At 42.2% G+C, this 19,228-nt stretch overlaps 1 protein-coding gene across 2 annotated transcripts; it reads left to right on the top strand.

Moving 5' to 3' along the window:
• Nucleotides 1–1,318: 1,318 nt before the first annotated feature.
• eea1 (early endosome antigen 1) lies at nt 1,319–19,013 on the top strand. 2 transcript variants are annotated; one of them, XM_085461487.1, is made up of 30 exons: nt 1,319–1,455; nt 4,400–4,477; nt 4,602–4,714; nt 4,828–4,882; nt 4,969–5,034; nt 5,142–5,172; nt 5,247–5,351; nt 5,555–5,676; nt 7,118–7,273; nt 7,927–7,941; nt 8,191–8,307; nt 9,462–9,800; nt 10,221–10,370; nt 10,730–10,849; nt 11,010–11,213; nt 11,407–11,607; nt 11,749–11,862; nt 12,079–12,234; nt 12,349–12,488; nt 12,582–12,912; nt 12,986–13,087; nt 13,175–13,369; nt 13,531–13,713; nt 13,854–14,039; nt 14,114–14,245; nt 14,473–14,658; nt 14,745–14,983; nt 16,042–16,162; nt 16,279–16,377; nt 16,467–19,013. In XM_085461487.1, the coding sequence occupies exons 1-30, from the start codon at nt 1,432–1,434 to the stop codon at nt 16,587–16,589; spliced, it is 4,203 nt and encodes a 1,400-aa protein (XP_085317613.1). In that variant the 5' UTR covers nt 1,319–1,431; the 3' UTR covers nt 16,590–19,013. The 2 variants fall into 2 exon arrangements, with proteins under 2 accessions (XP_085317613.1, XP_085317614.1); XM_085461488.1 differs by lacking the exon at nt 7,927–7,941.
• Nucleotides 19,014–19,228: the final 215 nt, after the last annotated feature.

The raw sequence follows: 19,228 nt of genomic DNA, 5'->3' as shown, positions 1-19,228 counted from the left end.
CGGTATGGGGAAGTGTTGGCTCCTGGAGGAAGCCTTATTCCCACAGTGACTCAGTGCCAAACAATGTGCAATGTTCGGGAATGTTTGAAAAAGAGTAGCTGCAAGTCTATGGATGGACTTTACAAACTGCTACCTTGGGAAGTTTGTAAGGAATTCTGCTAAAAGAGATGAGGTAAAGTCTGCAGCAAGCGTGGACAGCATTGTTATTACTTCCTCAGCGCACACAGTATCATCTCTAAGCACTAGTGACACTGAACAAGCCTTAAATCATGTGTGTATATATTTGAATGCTGTCAATGTGAGTGAAAACTGAGTAAATTAGAGAAAAACTTCTATATAGTGAACTGAATCAAACATGAAATGGCACATATCCTCAGAAAAACTATAATCTAGTGCATTATAGCAAATGTTTTATATAGTGTATCTGCAGAGATGCCTTAGAAGAGTCTGACAAATGCTGCACAAAGTCTCCCATTAAGTGCCTTCATAAACACAAAGTAAATGAACAGAACAAATCAAGCCTTATACATGCTGTCAAAACAACCCAGTTTTTGGAAGCTGGGCTCCATAGGACATTAAGAAAAATGTGGGTTTGCTTTTACGACAGAGGGTGCACAGTGACTGAATTTATGTTCCGCTGGGAAACATGGACCGAAAAGTATGACAGGAATTATGGTCGCCTGATTCTATTTGATGCTTTGCTTTAAACTTTAATCCAGTTTCTTCACAAGTTAATATTATTGTTTTTATTTATTGTTAGTCTTAGTGTTTGGACTATACCATTAATACCAGGCTGTAGACTACTCCCCCTGGTGGCAATGGTACAGTCCAACCACAAGCACAAAGCATAGAAATGGAAAATTAAGTATGCAAAGAAGGAAAAAAACTGAAGCAAACCCCCAAACGTGCACAGTTAAAAATCAAACTGAGAGTCGTTTATTTTTGGAGAAATAAACTGTGGATCGTGGAAATCCGTTTCTTTATGTGATTATTTTTTGATGGTGCTTGCTTCAAAGCGTTGTATTGTGCATGGAAGTCCTTTAACACCTAGGGGAAAAAAAGCTCAAATATGGTCATAATTCAACTTCCTAGGCTACCATTGGCAGGAAAGCCCATCTAACATCTTTCCTCATTGTCCATGTGTGACTGGGGTATTCTATTGTGTGCAAAATATTTAAATAAACACCGTTTAAAGATAATTACTATTGTGACAGATTTTTATTGAGTGCTGCAGAGCACGACGGCTCTTGTATGTAATCCTGAATATCACCAGGTTGTGTATCCTCCTGGTGCTGAGCCATCCTCTCCATGACCCGCCCATCCGTCGCTGCTGTTCCCTGAGTCCGGTCAGGTGTTCGCCGTTCACAGACGTAAACTTGGCATTTTGAAAACTGTCAGGATTTCTTGACGGGACAAAACACAATCGAGGCTATGCTCAGACGGATACTGCAAATGGTAAGCTATCCGGGGGACAAAGCAATCATCGGGATCGATTTTTGTTTAGGCAACTGGAGATGTTTTCCTCAGAAGACACAGGCCTGTCTATGTCTGGTTTCGTGGTGGAGACGAATGTTTTGATACAAAACGTATCGCTGATGGGCGGGTTTACGTTTAGCTAGTGAGAACTGGTAGGCTGAAAAAGTTCCTGCAGGTCGGAGTGAATACATCGAGCGCTCCTTGCGTTGGGCTGACACAGCTAACCATTAAATGCTAACTTGGATAAAACGAGCATGCTAAAGTGGACAGGAATGAAACTAGTCTGTGGATTATAATATACTTAAATTTTATACCTCTTAAGGGTTATTCCATTATGGGAGAGCTTTAAAATCTGATATATTTAGTCATTGACACAGTTTCTATTCGTACTTTCCGTTAGCTAGCTATGTTACAGGAGTAGGTAGGTTAATTCATCGTCTTCTCGTCACATGCTAACAGTGACGTTAGCTACCTACTAGTGTTGGGAAGTGTTGTCATCTGGCTCACCACAACGTAGAAACACGCGTTTTAACCAAGTAAACACAAAACTGTTCATGCTGGCAGGGTTAATTAAACTGGCTGCTTGTCTTTAAAGTTAATTGTGAGAGTAAAGAGCAGAGGTCAGCTACTTGGCTAGCTTCTTAGAAGACTACATTTACCACAAGGCATCGCTCCTCGCGTTAGTTTGTATACATTAGTTAGATCACAATACCCATTCCGTTTTTATTTAGGTCGGTACATTTTTAAAGCGCTTAGTACTGTTTTGTTCTGTGTTTTTACACATTATCTGTAGCCTTGTAATTATTAACAGCGAAGCTGCAAGGACGGGAAATTGTGAAGGCAGAAGAGGTTAAACATACCTGGAGATCGTGAACAGAGAGGTCTAGATAAGTGTCAGGGCTGATTTGAGACAGAAGCATGGCAGGAAGACTGAAAAGTCCTATTATAAGATGGTAATAAGAGACAGTGGGACTGACAAAAAGGCCAGGTTGAGTGGTTTGGAGACAAAGTTAGAGAGGAAAGGCTGATATAGTTTGGATATGTTGAATACATGCAGGGGGTTGGTGCAACAGAGGGGATAGTATGGATAGGGTAAGATGAAGGTAGATGATCCCCTATGGCAAGTCCTAAAGGGAGCAGCCAAAATAAGAAGTAGCAGCTTTGTAACCGTCACCACCTTTTGGCTATTATTATGGGTTAATAGGACTAAAGGGAGACATGCTCTGTTTAGAGAAGACAGCTCACATCTCACCCCTTTTTATATAAGAGAAGTTGCTTTTGAACCACCTTATTTACAGAGTGATTAGACACTCAGGTAATTTGATAGGTTCAAATACTTATCAGGCCACAAGATACTGATTGCAGTTCATTTTATACCTTTGCCATATCACAGTTGCAACACCACCCTTGACCTTAAAGGGATTTCAACAGGTTTTAACAGCAGTTTAAAAGATGACAAATATTGCATTTCCAGTCCATTTCAAAACAATGTACAATAATAATCCCACTGGTAATGCAGTTGCTATTATTGAAGAAGGCCTGTAGTATAATACAGTTTTGTATATTTTTAATGTATGTATATTTATTTTTGAGGCTAGTAATATTACATAACACACACACACACACACACACACACACACACACACACACACACACACACTATTTGTTGAACTAGGGTTAAAGGTTGCTCCGTAATGCAACCCAACCCTTAAGTGTTTTGTCAGCCTTTAAACAAACTTAGGTCAGTCTTTGCTGAATGCCCAACTTGCACAAACACTAATTTTGACCTCTTTCATTCATGTCACCTGCATCAATAAATCCTTTTTGTGAATGGAAAACCTGCGGAACATCTAGCTAATGTGTTTGTTTTTCAGGCCAGTGGGCTAAAGCCTTGCACATTTCATGAAGTCACAGAAAATTTGTAAACACATATGTTAAATAGTTATTGATATGCAATAACACAGGAAAGGCAGATAGTCTAGGTAAATCATTGCTGCTTTTAAAACTGAATCTGTGACCGAAGCATAGCCACACTAGCACCACAGCGTCATATATGTGAAATGCTGGAAGCACTGATAGGAACTGTACAAGGAAAGTCAGTCTTGGGGAAATTTTAAAAATATTTCCTAGCCAGATTACAAAGTGTGCTCCTGACATGACACTTAGCATTGAGATCAAATAGTTCCTGCTTGGTTAGTGGATGTTGTTTCTCACAGTCGAGGTCCTTTCTTTTCGTAACTCCAGGCAGCTTTCATGTGCCTCTTGCTAGAAAGGCCTCTGCCTTGCCTCTTTATCATGAAGCCCAGGTGCCCGATAGCTTAGTTTGGCCTTAGCAGTTAGGGCTATAATGACTCTTGGCGTTCTAAAAATCTTCCCTTGAAGAAGTGTCGAAGCTCCAGATCTGTGCCTTAACACAATCCTAGATCCAGGCTCTGTAGGGTGTTTTAGTTCCACATGGTCAGGTTATGCACTGGTAAGCACTGTTACACAGTAAGAAAATTCAGGGTTTGAATCTCCTGGTTGGCTGGGACCTTCCTATGTGGAGTTTGCATGTTCCTCCTACACTCAAAAGACATGAATGTTAGCTTGGCTGTGGAACTGATGAAGATAATTCGCTTAGAAGTGCATAGAAGAACTTACTGAATGAATGTATGGGTAAATGTGACTTTAGGTTCTTTAATATGTCAGACTTTACATAGACAGATATGTGCCTTTGCCAGAGATTATTAACTACTATAAATATTACAGATGAAGAGAAACACGAGTCATCTCAGTTATATTTTAAATCTTAAAACAAATGGTGTTGTTAATGCTTATAACAATGTGATTTCAATAGATCACAATGTTATAAGTTATGGACTTTTAATTTTGTCGCGTTGAGGTATTGAGCTTCAACATAAAAGTCTTATTTTCTGTTCACCAGACTCCCGGGAAGGGAGGGTCTCAGAATGCAGAGTCAGAGCAGCCCAGCACCGACCTTAACCACGATCAGACATCTGAGGTAATGTGGATGCACTTTGCTTTTAACTGAGAACTTCTACTTTTGTTTTTTCTTTTAGTTTTTGCTGTTTTTATGTTTTTTTTAACTGAAGCAGTTTTCATTAATGGCATACTTCTGTGTGCAGGGCTTCATCTGTCCTCAGTGCATGAAGTCTCACAACTCTGCAGAGGAGCTGTTCAAGCACTATGAGCTGTTCCATGATACCGGAGACCTCCCTGCTCACGTGGCCCCCACTAGGTGAGATTAGCGTTTCTGATCAAAGCATAGAGACTGACCTCAGTACGTTTGTGGCAGTGTTTAATTTAGTGTTTGTTTTTTTTAATCAACATGGTATTTTTTTTCTCTTTTAGGGAAGACCTCACAATGCTGCGGCAGGAGGTCCAGGACCTGCACACTTCTCTCAAGGTATAGCTGCGTTTAAACTGTACCTGTTAGCGAGCGGTGTAAATGATTCTGCAAACTTGATTTATGAGTGTGTTTTTCATGGTTAGGAGGAAAGATGGTTCTCTGGTGAGCTAAAAAAGGAGTTAGACAAAGTCCAAGGACACCTGAAGCAGGTAAATGCTTCAAGATAAAAAAAAAACATGTTTTAATGAAGAGGTGACTTTGTGAATATAAAACATGATGCTAATGCAGTGTTTCTCTCATTCGCTCACATCCGCAGAACGATGGGCAGATGAGCGCGGATGATTCAGGTAGGGGACCCTTAAAGTGCACGTGTAACTACACAGCAGATCATCAGTCGCTAATATGTCATGCTGTTTTTCAGTACTTGAAAGGAAGCTGAATGAAGCTGAGACAGAGAAGTTCAACATCAAACAGATGAAAGACCTGTTTGAGCAGAAGGCTGCCCAGCTGGCCACAGAGATAGTAGGTTAGTGTTCGGCCGGACAACTGGGAGGCCTGTGTCTGTGGGTCTGCATCATCATTTATTTATTTTCCTTTTACAAATCCATTTGACCTTATTCAGAATTTTTTCGTTTTTCAACCCAGCCTCAAGGAATGAGTATTTTCCGGGATAAATCTGATTAAATTTTTTCTTTTTTTTCTCATTTTTTCCATCACTGAATCCAACAGATTTGAAGTCCCGTTACGATGAGGAGAAAAGCCTCAGGGAGGCTGCTGACCAGAGATTAGCCAAGTTGAACGAACAACTGCAGGAAGCGAAGGAGGAGAACGAGCGACTCCAAACAGAGCTGGTACAAGAACACGCTCCAAGTGTCTTTTGTTATTTATTCTGTTCTCTCGAGTAAATGTTTTCTTTAGAGTTTGACCTCCACAGTGATTTCAGTTTGACTCTGAGCTGTGTTCCTGAAGGATCAACACAGGCCCTGTCCACACATTTGTCAAAGACATGTTGAGAAAAATGGAATCTTAAAAAACTTTTATCACCAAAAAAAGTGAACTGGCCTCAGCAATAGAGTCGTGTGGTTCAAACGTACAATTATGCTCATATTCCTGTGCCGTCTGGCCTGAACAGGTGTTAACTGTTCCAACTGGTTTATGGAAGCTTCACCCAAAAATGCAGCTAGGTCCTTTTTTTTGCGTCTCTACATCATTTCGTTGGATTTTAAATCAAACTATCAATATGTGATATAAGTGAGACTTACAGCTTTAATTTAAAGGGCTTAATGAAAAATTTGCATTACCTGTTTAGCAATGACGGCCATTTTTATTCATATTCCCCCATTTTCATAAGATCAGAACAATTGGAAAATTGATAACCAGCTTCATGGTTCTCTGATTATTCCACGACAAACTAAGCAAGTAAAGAATCTCGAGTTGATTTCAGGCATTGATCTTAGCTTTGATAGCTTTTCATTCGAACTCTCAATATCAGGTCCATAGAGATTTTGGCGCAAGTGAGGGAGGCTATAATTAGGTTTAAAAACCCAGATAAAAACATTAGAGCGAGAGTAAAACTTTTAAAAGTGACCAAATCAACAATCTGGTACATTCTTAAGAAGAAAAGAAGAAACACACTAGCCAGCTCAAAGTGCCTGAAAGACCACAGAAGATAGCTAAAGCTGATGATCGCAAATTCATTCTTAGTTTAAAAAAAAACAAAACTTGGCAACATCTAACCAAGTCAAAACATTCTCGAGGAGGTAGGAGTATCATTGTCAGAGTCTACAATCAAGTGATGCCTTCAGGAGTATAAACGCAGAATGTTTACAACAAGGTGCAAACCACTGGTTACGCTCAGGACCAGGAAGACCGGAGTAGACTGCTCTTAAAAAAATCCAAACAAATCTTCGGCCTGATGAAAACTGAATGATGGGAAGAGAAAAGTTTGGAGATGGGCGATACAGGTCACGATGTGAAGCAAACAATTGCTCTCAAACATGGTGGGCACAGTGGTATGGCATGTGCATGTATGGCTGCACTTCAGTCACATATTGACAATTTAAAATCAGCTATCCACTAATGGAACTAACAGTAAATTTAATCCTAAAACCACTGAGCTGTAGACTCTTGGATTTACTGAAGTCAGAACATGGTACTGGTGCTGTTCAAAAGCATTTTAAAGTGTGCACGCCTGGTGAATTTCACATAGCTTTTGTCTCTTGCTGGACTTGTTGTGACCCGGTCCTTTTTTCTTTTTTTTAAAACATAGTGTTTTTTTTCTCTGCCCCCTAGCTGCAGCGACCGGGCGTTGAGGATGTCGAGGTCCTGCAGAAGGAGCTGGTCCAGGTGCAAACACTGATGGACAACATGACCCGTGAGAGGGAGGAAGAGTCAGAGCGCCTCAAAAACCATTATGAGCAACTGCAGGCTAATTACACTACCTCAGAGGTTAGAACGCCGAAACACCTGTTGTGTTTGACGCTCTTGACTGTCACAGTCACATAAAAACGATTGTTTTCATTGTCTGTGTAAATATTTGAAAAAGTTTAATTTGACTTACTTTTCACAGTTCACCAAAGACAAGAAACAGTTTTGTAATAAGTTCTGAAAAAGTTCAGATGTTCTTTGGGCTTTGTGCCTAATTCAGCCTTTAATTAATGCATGGTGAATAATTCAGCCCTATTTCCTGCATTTTTCTCCCAGAAGGAGAGGACTATCTTTAGAGCTCTATCAGGCAGCCGCGGGCCCTGAACCTCTCCTTCTGCAAATGATCTTAAAGACCTACTCATATTTTTTTACACACTGAAAAAAGCAGATTTTGAGAATATTTAGAGGTCTGGGTTTTAATTATATAATAGCTGTCAGATATAGTTGACGAGGAGCGCTGTTAGGAATTTGCCAGCTGTCTCCAACTCGCTGTCGTTTTAGTATATTAAACACATGTTTGTGTGAAATATTCAGATTTTTATTCTCTCAGCTCAGCAGCTCTGTGCTGCTGCTTGCTGTTGTTTCGTGACTCACTTTTGTCCCTCTGTCTTTTTCCCTTTCTTCCTTCTGCTTCTCACACACTGCACCCCTCCGCGACACTCACAATACTCAAGATTCGTAAACTGGAGGTAAACAAGTTGGCCCCCAAATTTAGTTTCATTTCTTTGGAGCTTTGTTTCGTTTTTGTCTGAGGTTTCTTTACTTTTATTAGTCTGTGAATTTATTTTATTTACTTATTAGCTTTTGTGGAAGTGAAGCCTGTTCATTACTAGTCTGTGTTTTATTTTATGCCAGTCCTTTACAGTGCTGCGTCTGTTTCGTCAATATACATTTGTCTTTGAGAAAGAGTCTAACGTGTCCTTTTTACTGGACTGCAGATGACCATATCCCAACTGAAGGCAGAGCTGGAGAAGGGTCCTCAGGAAGCAGCCGTCTACACGCAACAGATTCATGAGTTGCAGAGCAATTTGAATAACTTGCAGCAGCAAAGTCAGGTAACACACGCTCACCACACCAGAACCAAACAGCTACAGCTGTTGTAGCTATTCTGGACGAATAAGCACAGGTGCAAACGTGTCTACTTTTACATCTGTTGCACTGCAAGAATGTGTAGGATTTACTTTTTCCCACAGTAACATTACTCAGTCTCAGCAGCTGCTGTAAACCTTCCTCTGTTGCTCAGCATCAGGTCTCATCACAATACCCTGCTGTCACCAACTGTCTTTGACAACCCAGATATGTTGGCAAAACTTACACGCGGCACTATAATTAAACCAGCGCTGCACTGCAGGGGTGAAATGCAGTCACAGGTAACAGCACTGCTGCAACGGGAACTGGGGAAACGTAGCCAGAGATTAAATTCTCAACAGCAGTCCTCCAGCCTTCTGGTAAGAAGGGGATTAGAGAAGTGGATCTCCAGCACGTTGCCACTGCCCTGTGCTTCTCCTAACAACAGGACACCTGATACAGATATTTGTCTCATGAGAATAAAAAGGGGCAAAAAAAAGGTTGAGCAGATGGTGAGAGACAGGAAGTGGGGAGCAAGAGGAGAAAAGCAAAAACACGGAGAAGGAAGGAAATGCATAAATGCAGAGTGGGGGTCAAAAATCTAACGAGGGTTCTTGGATGTCTGTGAAATCCAGATCCCCTGTCACTCTTCCTAGTTAGCGGCATGCTTCACTATTAACAACATTATTTTTCTTTGTCGCCCTGTTGCCAAGTTTGCAGCCGGAGCAAGTGCTGTGCAGCTCTGTGTTGTAAACCATCCTCTAGAAATGGCATACCTCACTTTATTCTTGACTCTTGACAGGCCACTGTTCTTTTCCATTGCTCGTAGCACATGAGGTCGTGCGGGGCGGGGTGTGTTCATGACGTGGTGCAACTCCTATCACGCTAACGGTTTTAATTTAGAAAAGACAAATGGTTCATGTTCCGCTGTGACTTAATTAGCGGCTGTAACATTATCAGTCTTTTTCAATAAGACCCTGCTCACTGCCAAGAAGTAACACAAGGCAGTCATTTTTGCTTGCTCTTGTTTTGTCATTCACAAGTTTTGTTCAATTTATGGAAAAACGTCACCACCATAAAGGCCAAATGTCTTGGCATAGATCGCATAACTGACTGATGTTGTCTTCTGTTATACTTGCAGAGCCTGTCTGAAAAGCTTGCACGCAAGGAGAAGGAGTATCAAGATCTGGAGGAGCATCTAGGGGCTGAGAAAGCTTCCAAGAAGGAAGTCCAAGAAAGCCTGAGGGAAAGGGAATTAGAAGTGCAAGAGCTGCAGGCTCGGGCCACAGGGGCTGAGGCGTCCCTGCACAAAGCCCAGATGGAGGTCTCAGAGAGGGCTGAGGAGGTGGCAAAGTTGAAGAGTGAGATTACAGAGCTAGAGGTGAAGCATGCAGAGTTAAAGGTTGAGAGGAAACAGCTGGAACAGCAGCGGGAAGAAAAGGAAAGCCAAGGTGCTCAGCAGCAGACTGAGATCAGTCAGGTGAGTCAGGCAGGCAAAGAAGTCACAAATGCTTCTGTTGTTAGAAAGAGTTGGAGAACAAAACATCAGAGGCTCTTGAAAATGTGCTTTTGCATACATTGTCTAAAACGTCTCTTCAAAACATGAAGTGCTTTTAGATGAACGTTGTTGCAAATTAGTATAAAAAAATACACTGAATATAATTTGCTACTTACATTTCAGTTACACACATAATATCGTGTCAAATATTTTGGCTGGGAGGGTGAAAAAAACAGACTTAAACCATAATATTGGTTTAAAGTGCAGCAAAAAACATGAATAAAAAAACGAACACAGTAGAGTTGATTTTCCACATCTAAATATCTGGTATTTCTTGCTCTTGGACTTTGTCATCCTTTGTTATCTACTTTACTCTTTACTATCGTCTCTGCGCTTTTCTAGCTGCATGCCAAACTGTTGGAGGCAGAGAGGCAGCTGGGTGAGGTGCAAGGTCGATTGAAAGAACAGAGGCAGCTGTCGGGGGAGAAACTCAAGGACCGCGAGCAACAAGCAGCCGACCTGCAGCTCAAACTCTCCCGTGCAGAGGAACAGGTGGGCATCTGCTGGAGCTTTAATGATTCTTGTAGGGAAATTGGGAATTGGAAAGAGCGAACATCAGAATATCTGCAGATAGAGTTTTGTGCACTGAAAAATAGTCAAATATACTTTTGATTTGTTTATTTGACTAAAATTCAGGAAGGAATCAGTGATGGACAGGACAAAATACCCCCCCAAAAAACAAAAGAAAAAAGCCCACACACAAATCTTGATGAAAGAGTTAGAAAGGTGGTGTATAATTTAGAGGATTGGTTAACAAATGGTTAACAAATTTACCTGATGTTAGGTGTATAGGCAAAAAACAGTGTGAAAGCAATAAAGTTAGTAATGATGCTCATTTGTTTTTGCCTCAGTTGAAGGAGAGTGCCAGTAAGAGCACAGACCTGCAGCACCAGCTGGAGAAAGCCAAGCAGCAGCACCAGGAGCTGCAGGCACTGCAGCAAAACACCAACGGCAAACTCCGCGAGGCGCAGGTAAGGCTCCTATGATGGAATAAGATTTTATTTACGGAAAGATTCAGCTCAAGTCAACATTTTTCCATGTGTATCACATCACAACCCCAATGAAATAAAGGATTTACAGTTTTAAAAAAATGAACGAAATATCAAAAGTCTTGTTTGTCTTGTCATTTAGAATGACCTGGAGCAGGTGTTGCGTCAAATCGGAGATAAAGACCAGAAGATACAGAACCTGGAAGCTCTGCTTCAGAAGAGTAAAGACACAGTGAGCCAGCTGGAAGCTGAGAGAGAGGACCTGTGTGCCAAAATCCAGGCCGGGGAAGGAGAGACAGCTGTCCTTAACCAGCTTAAAGAGAAAAACCATGCACTACAAGAACAAGTGGGCACACACACACACACACACACACACACACACACACACACACACACACACACTCTTCTAGATTGCCTCACCTCATGTCCTTTACTGTTGTATAGAAGGAAAAAAAACATTGCATCATATAGAAAGACCAGCATTGAGCTCTTAGTCATTCCCCGAGTTTATAACTTTTTTTCATGTGTGGGATTTAAAGGTAACGCAGTTGACAGACAAGCTCAAGAACCAATCAGAGAGCAACAAGCAAGCACAAGATAATCTACACAAGCAGGTCCAGGAGCAGAAGACTCTGCTCCGCTCGGCCCAGGACCGAGCTCATACCCTGGAGACTTCAGTCACTGAACTCACCACCCAGCTCACGGAGAGCAAGGAGAAAGTGGCCCAGTTGGATACTCAGGTAAGCCTCTGATAAACGTGTCTGACTGTAATGTGTTGATATTGATATAGGTGTGTTGCACACGTGCTGCTTAACTGATCCAAGCACACTACGTTGTGTCTTTAGTTTAAATAGTGAGAATAACAGATTGTTTTTCTGCAGCTGAAGGCAAAGACAGAGTTGTTGCTCTCTGCAGAGGCAGCTAAGGCTGCACAGAAAGCAAACCTCGAGAACAGCCTGGAGTCTGCCCAACATGCACTACAGGACAAGCAGCAGGTTAGCTTCCTCTCTGTACCACTGGTGTTAAAATTTGGCTAAAGCGCCCCACTGCTTCCTTTGTAATGTGTCATATTTCTTTCCTTTGAAGACCGAAACAGTGAAACACAGTTTTCACAGTTTCATTTGACTTTGTGCTTTTTTTTTTTGTCTGTTCCACCTCTGCTCAACTTTTTATTGCTGCTGTCCTTCACTCTGCCTTGCTGTCCCTTTTAGGAGCTGAATAAGGTTCAGAAGAACCTGGAGGATCATGGCCAAAGGCTCAAAGAGAGACAAGAGCAGTGCACACAACTAGAAAGCAGTCTGAAGGAATGCAAAGACAAGCTACTGGCCTCAGAGCAGCGGATAGAGCAGCTGGAGGGACTCGGCAAGGTCTGCGTTGAGTTCTCGGTTTAAGAGATTTATTTTTGATCTGAATGATGTAACACCTAGAAAGTGCATCCATGTATTGCTTTTATAAGTTAACGTGGTTTTTTATTCTAATAGAAATTGGAGTCACAGGTAGGGGAGATGCAGGCTGCACGGGATCAGGCGCAGCAGGAACTGCAGCAGCTGCAGAAGGAAAGTTCGGAAGTTAAAAAGAAAGCCAAGGAGCTACAACGCTCGCTGGAGACTGAGAAAGCAGGGTGAGAGATTGTGCTTTTTAGTTTTCAGAGTAACTGTATTTTACTGATTTTTCTGTGTTTTATTGAATAACCTCCTGTCTTTCCTCTGCCAAGTGCTACAAGTCTGCAGGAGGAATTAAAGAAAAAGGCAGGTACCTTGAGTGATGTCCAACAGAAGCTAGCACAATCCGAGCAGGGGATTGCTACTTTGAAGGCAAACCTGGAAAAGGTGACCCAGGAGGGAAAGTCTCAGCATGCAGAGCTGGATAAAAAAGCTCAGAGTCTGGCAGCAGAGTTACAAAAGGCCCAAGAGGGAAAAAAGGCTCAACAAAAGGAGCTTGCAGCTACTCAGGAGAGTCTCGGAAAGGCTAACAAGGCACTGAAAGAGAGTCAGAGTCAACTGGACACTGAGAGGAAGAACCATAAATCAGCTATAGAGGAGAAGGTAGGTTTGGTTAATCTGCAGCCTGTGAGAAATTCTAGGAAACAATTACTCACATGATTCCATCTCTCCCCAGGATAAGTCTAATGAAAAAGCAAGACAGGAGCTTCTGAAAAATAATGAGTCCATCACAAAGGCAATGAAGGAATCCAAAGAACAGCTGGAGCAGATGAGAGAGGTAAGCGTCTAAAAAGAAAATGCAATATCAAATGTTATAGACTTTAAAATCCAACACATAAACATCTGTTGTTTCTGAAACTGTCAGTCAGAGAAGCAGCTGAAAGTGCAGCTGACCTCATTAGAACAGCAGCACACAAAGACTCGGGAGACACTGAGGGAAAAGGAGAACGAGCTGGAAAAACTGCGGACGCAACTGAAGATGACCCAGGGATCTTTGGAAGAAGAGATTAAGAAACTGAATGGCCAAGTGACAGAGCTAAAGGAAGCTGGTGTCAAGAAAGTAAGTACTGTCTTTAAACTAAGAAAAGAGACAAGCGTTGTACATCTCCTCATTAACATTGTGGTCAGTGTTTCTATACTGAAACAAGTCATTCTCAATGAGTTGAGCTTTGTAACAGTGGACAATCCATCACAGTCTGTTACTTTAACTGTTATCTCCAGGCACAAGAAGAAAATAAGCTGAGGGCACAGGTGTCAGGGCTCGGCCAGGAGCTGACCTCCGAGAAGAGCCGGACAGCAGAGCTGCAGAAGGCCTTGGAGCAAAGCAAGGAAAACATCAGTAAGCTTCAGTCTGACGTGTACGGAAAAGACTCTGAGGTTTCTGCCCTCCGTCAGGATCTCAAGGTACATTAATGCAAGCGAGACGAGGCTGTTATAGTGCAGCTTCAGGTGATTCTCAGTCTCAGATTGAAATGTATTAAATTATACTCACGGATTTTGCAGTGAGTGATTCTAAGTGACTTTCAAACTTCTTCTGTGTGCAGGCGTCTGAGCAGAAACTGAGCGTGGCTCAGGAGGAGCTGGCTGCTAATCAAACCCATCAGTCAGGCTTAGAGTCCCAGATCCAGGACTTGAAATCAGCCCGTAGCTCGCTGGAGCAGGAGCTTGCCAAACGGGACGAGAAGCTCCAACAGAAGGAGCAAACCCTGAAGGAGTTGCAGAAGCAAAAGGTCTGGGAAACTATTAACACCTAAATGTTCACAGTTATCAATTCATTTAATCTAAACCGTGCCAACTGATTCAGGGTCAAGTTAAGGAGGAGCTGGACAAGGAGAAGAGCAATGTGGAGGAGCTGAACAAAGCAAAGAGTGTCCTGGAGAAGAACAACAGCAGGCTGACTTCAGAGTTAAAAACGCTAACAGAGAAGAGCGAGAAGGTCAGTCACGCTGCTTAACAAGCAGCAGTGTTTGTCTTAAGATTTAAGATATTAGATACTGATATATCTCATACTGATATTTCTCATGTTGGTGTGTCAGGGATGCCGCAAGGCAGCATTCTAGCCAGCAATTTGACATCATAGCTGTGAAGAGATCACAGATGACTTATTGCTTCTTTTGTCACTGAAACTTGACCAATTCGATGCCCATAACTGTGTCTTCTCAGGAGCTCGGCGAATTGCAGGAAGCCAAACAGCTGTTGATCCAGCAGAAACTTGAGCTGCAGGCTCAGGTGGAGGCAGCACAGGGTGCTCTCAAGCAGGAGCAGAAGGAGCACCAGACCACCAAGGACGGCAGGAGTGAGAGGGAGGAGCAGCTCCTAGCTCAAATCAGGGACGCTCAGGATCAGCTGGTAGGCTCCCAAATCCCAAGAAATACAGTATTAGGCGCTTCCCTTCTTATTCCTTTCTCTGACACGGTCAATTCTTCCATCAAAAGGCAGCAGAGAAGAAGAGATGGCAAGAGCAGGTGAAACGTGGGGAGGAGGCAGAAGCTAAGATGGGTTTGCAGGTGACAGCCCTGAATGAAAACGTGGCCACGTTGAAGAGGGAATGGCAGGGCAGCCAGCGGAGAGTCGGCGAACTCGAGAAACAGACGGATGAGCTGAGAGGAGAAATCGCTGTGCTGGAGGCCACCGTGCAGAACAACCAGGACGAGCGACGGGCTCTTTTGGAAAGGTGAATTGATATTACTTCTCTTTGACCTTTGACACTTTGCTTAGCAGAGATGCTATAAACCCTGAAAAGGTATGAAATATCCTTGACCGCCTTGAAAATTCACTGCTTTTAGAACCATTCACAGTATTTTATTGGTCATATATTCAGTTCCAAGAAAAAAGAAATAATACTGTATATGTTACCATCCTCAGTGCTTTATAAACTCTTTAAACTCCATAAGTTTAAATTGGCTCAATGTTTTTTTTATGCACAGCAAATCAAAAATAAGTGGGAAATTCTCTAAAAGGAAAAAAATAATGAACAAAATAAATATCAGCCAGCAGGTGCAAGTCGAAATATATCCACTTTCTATAATGTTTTTTTTTTTTAATACACCGAGAGCTTGTCTTTGTTAAATTGCCTACAGATCAGTTTCAGGGTGAAAATGCAGTTATAACAACAGAAAGATTGTTGAGCTGGACTGAATAAAACTCCACACTATGAAAAGCTGATACGCCTCATTTCCAAGTAAAATTCAGTAGCTGTCAGGAGCCAAACAACCAAGGATGTACAGGCACAGGCACACTTTCTAAAATGCAGGTTTTATTATGCCCCCAAAAAGATGCAGATAATATCCAAGAAACATAACCATGAAAATAGGCTATTTTAAGAAAAAGTGTAAATAAAAAAACAATCCTTCTCATGGCGTCACAGCAGATGGTTAATTCGATTTGGTTGGTCTCTGCACTTAAACCATTTCCACTCCCAAGCCACCCACAGGCTGGAGCAGCAGACAGGTAGCAGATCAGCTGCGTGGCTGTGGATGTGACCATCACGAGCTTCAGTCATGCCTTACAAATGAAAACATGTAATTGGGCCCATCAGGAACTGAATGCTAAACTTAGCTTATAGTAGAAAACTTTAAATGATGTTTAAAAGCGTTTTATATTCATGTGATGATGTAGTTATAAAAAACTGTCACACCTCCTAACAAATGAAATCATCTTACCCATTTAGGAAATGCATTTTGAAGCTTAAACCATTAAATAAGATGACGTCACTCTACGGTTGTGTTTCAGGTGCGTGAAGGGTGAAGGTGAGATCGAGAAGCTCCAGGCCAAAGTGGTGGAGCTAAGGAGGAAACTGGATGACACGACGGCTGCCATGCAGGAGCTCGGCAGAGAGAACCAGTCGCTTCAGGTCAGCACCAAAACTCAGAAATTCTAAAATAATGAGATGATGAAAAAGGAGGCTCTTTATCATAGCGATAAAGTTAGACGTTGTCTGATTGTGCCAGCTTCTGTTGATCCTTTTAGATCAAACAGTCACAGAGTCTGACCAGAAAGTGGGCTGAGGATCATGAAGTGCAGAACTGCATGGCCTGTGGGAAAGGCTTCACCGTCACAGTCAGGAAGGTGGGTATTATTTTTGTTTTTAACCCATAAGAGAGCACGTTTGAGTCGTTCCTTACCCTGAGCCTCTCTTCTTCTCTCTGAATGTCCAGCACCACTGCAGACATTGTGGAAACATCTTCTGTGCCGAGTGTTCGTCAAGGAACGCCCTCACTCCATCCTCTAAAAAGCCAGTACGCGTGTGTGAGACATGCTTCGAGGAGCTCCAAGGCTGATTTTCTTTTGTTTTCCCCCCTCTCATTTCTTTAACCCTACTTACCCGCCCACTCCTACCTCCCCCCATCCCTACCCTACCCTTCCCTTCATCCCTACCCTACCCTTTCTATTCCAATGGGCAGAAGAAGGCATGTCTTTGTCATTTTTAATGTGCACTATAAAGGACAGACGCTGTGCAAAGACTCCCACCTGAATGTGACCTCTGACTCTGGTGTGGAGGGTAACGAGGAAAGGATTTTTGCTGAGGAAACACCGGAGCCGTGCGATGGGTCGGGGTAGGACTGGTTGGGATTGTCTGTATCTGTTTTTGTGCCTTTGCTACTCCTGTGGACTGCCAGAGAGCGGAGACAGTGAAAATCAAAACACCTACCATTTCTTTTAAGTTCGTATCCCACTAGTAAGTTATAAGGCATACGTTGTGAAATGTTTGGCATCATATTTGTTAAGACACTGCAAAAGTGAGTATTGTAAAAGTGATGTTGTAATCTGCCCTGCAAAGGTAAATGCAGTTAACTAGTATTTGCTTTTTATCGCTACAAAGCTCTGCAGCAGGCCCATCACAAAGATATGTGAGTTCTAATTTTGTTGCAAGAAAACTCTTAAAAACTTAAGCGATCTTGCATTTTTTTATACGTCACCTCTCAAAGTGTAAAAAAAAACACGCACACACTTAGTTGCTGGCAAAACGAGGCTGTGAAACCCTGTTGGGTTCAGGATTTCAGCAATCTATAAAAAAAAAGTTGTCTGCAACACTGTGCAGTGGAAATGATTAAACATCCTTCTAGGGATTTTTAATCTTAAAAATCAGAAAAACCCTCCGTCAAAAGACTCGTGCACCAGCGTGTTTCTGTACAGACCTTCGGATCAGTTACTGCGCGTTTCCTTTGTGCGGCAGAGCGTTTGTGAGTCTGTTGGATTTAATGTATTCATGACCAAAGAATGTGTGCAGCAGGAATACAGCCGAGGTCTAAGCCCTGACTTTGTTTCATTTATCAGTATTTTTCGACGTGTCGTCATTTTTAAGTCACGGGGTTGCATATTTTTATCTTGAAAACGGCATATGTGGCAATCTGAGAGGCTTTTTTTTTTACGTGAAGTCGTGTTTTTGTTTTGTTGTGTCCTGTGCCACATTACTCTTAACGTGTTATTTTCTTCAAATCGTGGTGCTTTCTGCAGACTTAAAGGTGCCTGCATGTTAACTGTTTTTTGTTCCTTGCTGCTTGTCTCCACTCAGCAGCACTGACCTACTGGCTGGAGTTGTGTGTTTTTGTATGCGTGTTCTGCTTTCAAGCAATAACTGTGGAGGCGCGTGTGTGTGTGTGAAGTTGCTGTAACAGAGTGTGTATTTTAGTGTTAGGCCTGCTGTGTATGCTGAAATGCACTGTATGAATGTCGGCTGCTCAGAATCTCAGCTTCTCTCCGGCATGTTGCTCTTGGGGGCTTCGGTGCTGCTTTCAGGAGCAGCGGTTGCTGACGGCTCTCTGTCCAACGTGTCTGCTGCTGAGGACAATGTCAAAGTTGATTCCTGCTTTGTTTAATTTATAATTGTTGATCGCTCCTGGTAAGATCTTTTGTGCAGTTGTCAGTAGACTGGAGAAGGTCACGATGTAACAAGCAGCTTGCTTCAGACTTACTACGTTAGCTCTTATGCTTGTATGCTCATTACAAAAGAATGTCTGTCTCAGTTGCCATCTTTCAAAAACACCAGTCTTTTTGCTTCAGTGGTTTTGTTATGTCTACCTCAGATTGGCCCAGGAAAAGCACTATTTCTAAATGATAGACATCACAAATGTTGTATCTCTGCCTGCATTCGATGAGGGATTTTGTGACTGATCTATTATAGTGTACAGACCCGAAACTCTACAGAGATGATTTGCACCTTATCGTATTCTGGGCTTGTTCGTATGAGAGCTCAGCTACAAACATAGGACCACCGACTTTATACAGGCTTCGGCATTTCTATCACCGCTGTACTCAACTGCTCATTAATACTAAGGCTGTCATCTTTGTAAATGTTTGTAATGAAAGAGAAAAATAAAATCTATATAACACTCGTGGGTGTAGAAACATGATAACGGTGAAACTGTGTGGATTCATCGGCGTCTTACTCATTTTTACCAAACGGCACCACAAACGTGAAGACACTGAATTGTGGCTTGCTTTGTGTTGCTCTCACTTATCATGCATGATGACTTTACTGGCCTGTGGCTCACACGTTTCTCCATTGTTTAGTCATCATATTTGGCGGTTGTGAAAGTGTGTTTTCACGCAAACATCCTGCACATCACCGCTCGCCTTTAGCAGCGTCGACGTGACTTTGGCTCACTGAAGCTGGATGAGGGAAGTGATTTATGTTCACATGCACCAGATGATTTTTCTAATTGTCATGGCAAACGTAAAATAAAACCTGCAGTATGTTTGTATCTTACCGTGTCATGTTTTTGTCGCTTTGCAGGAATGATTCTCGAAGCCTCTAAAAGCGCTGAAGTTTGAGAAATGCACACAGCACCAACAAACAGCAAATGACTGAAAGAGCAAATCACATCTGAACCCGATGTTCATTCAGTGAACATTTCCCACTACACTGATTAATCAAGTAGTTTTTTAAATGAATTCTGGATGTTCTTCCATGCTGTCT

The sequence above is a fragment of the Copadichromis virginalis genome, linkage group LG7 (assembly GCF_057382275.1).
Source record: "Copadichromis virginalis isolate Kocher_CV1m ecotype Utaka linkage group LG7, C_Virginalis_male_GT1.1, whole genome shotgun sequence".
Lineage (NCBI taxonomy): Eukaryota > Metazoa > Chordata > Actinopteri > Cichliformes > Cichlidae > Copadichromis > Copadichromis virginalis.
The sequence above is the reverse complement of the archived record's forward strand: the minus strand, read 5'-3'. Positions and strand labels throughout refer to the sequence as shown.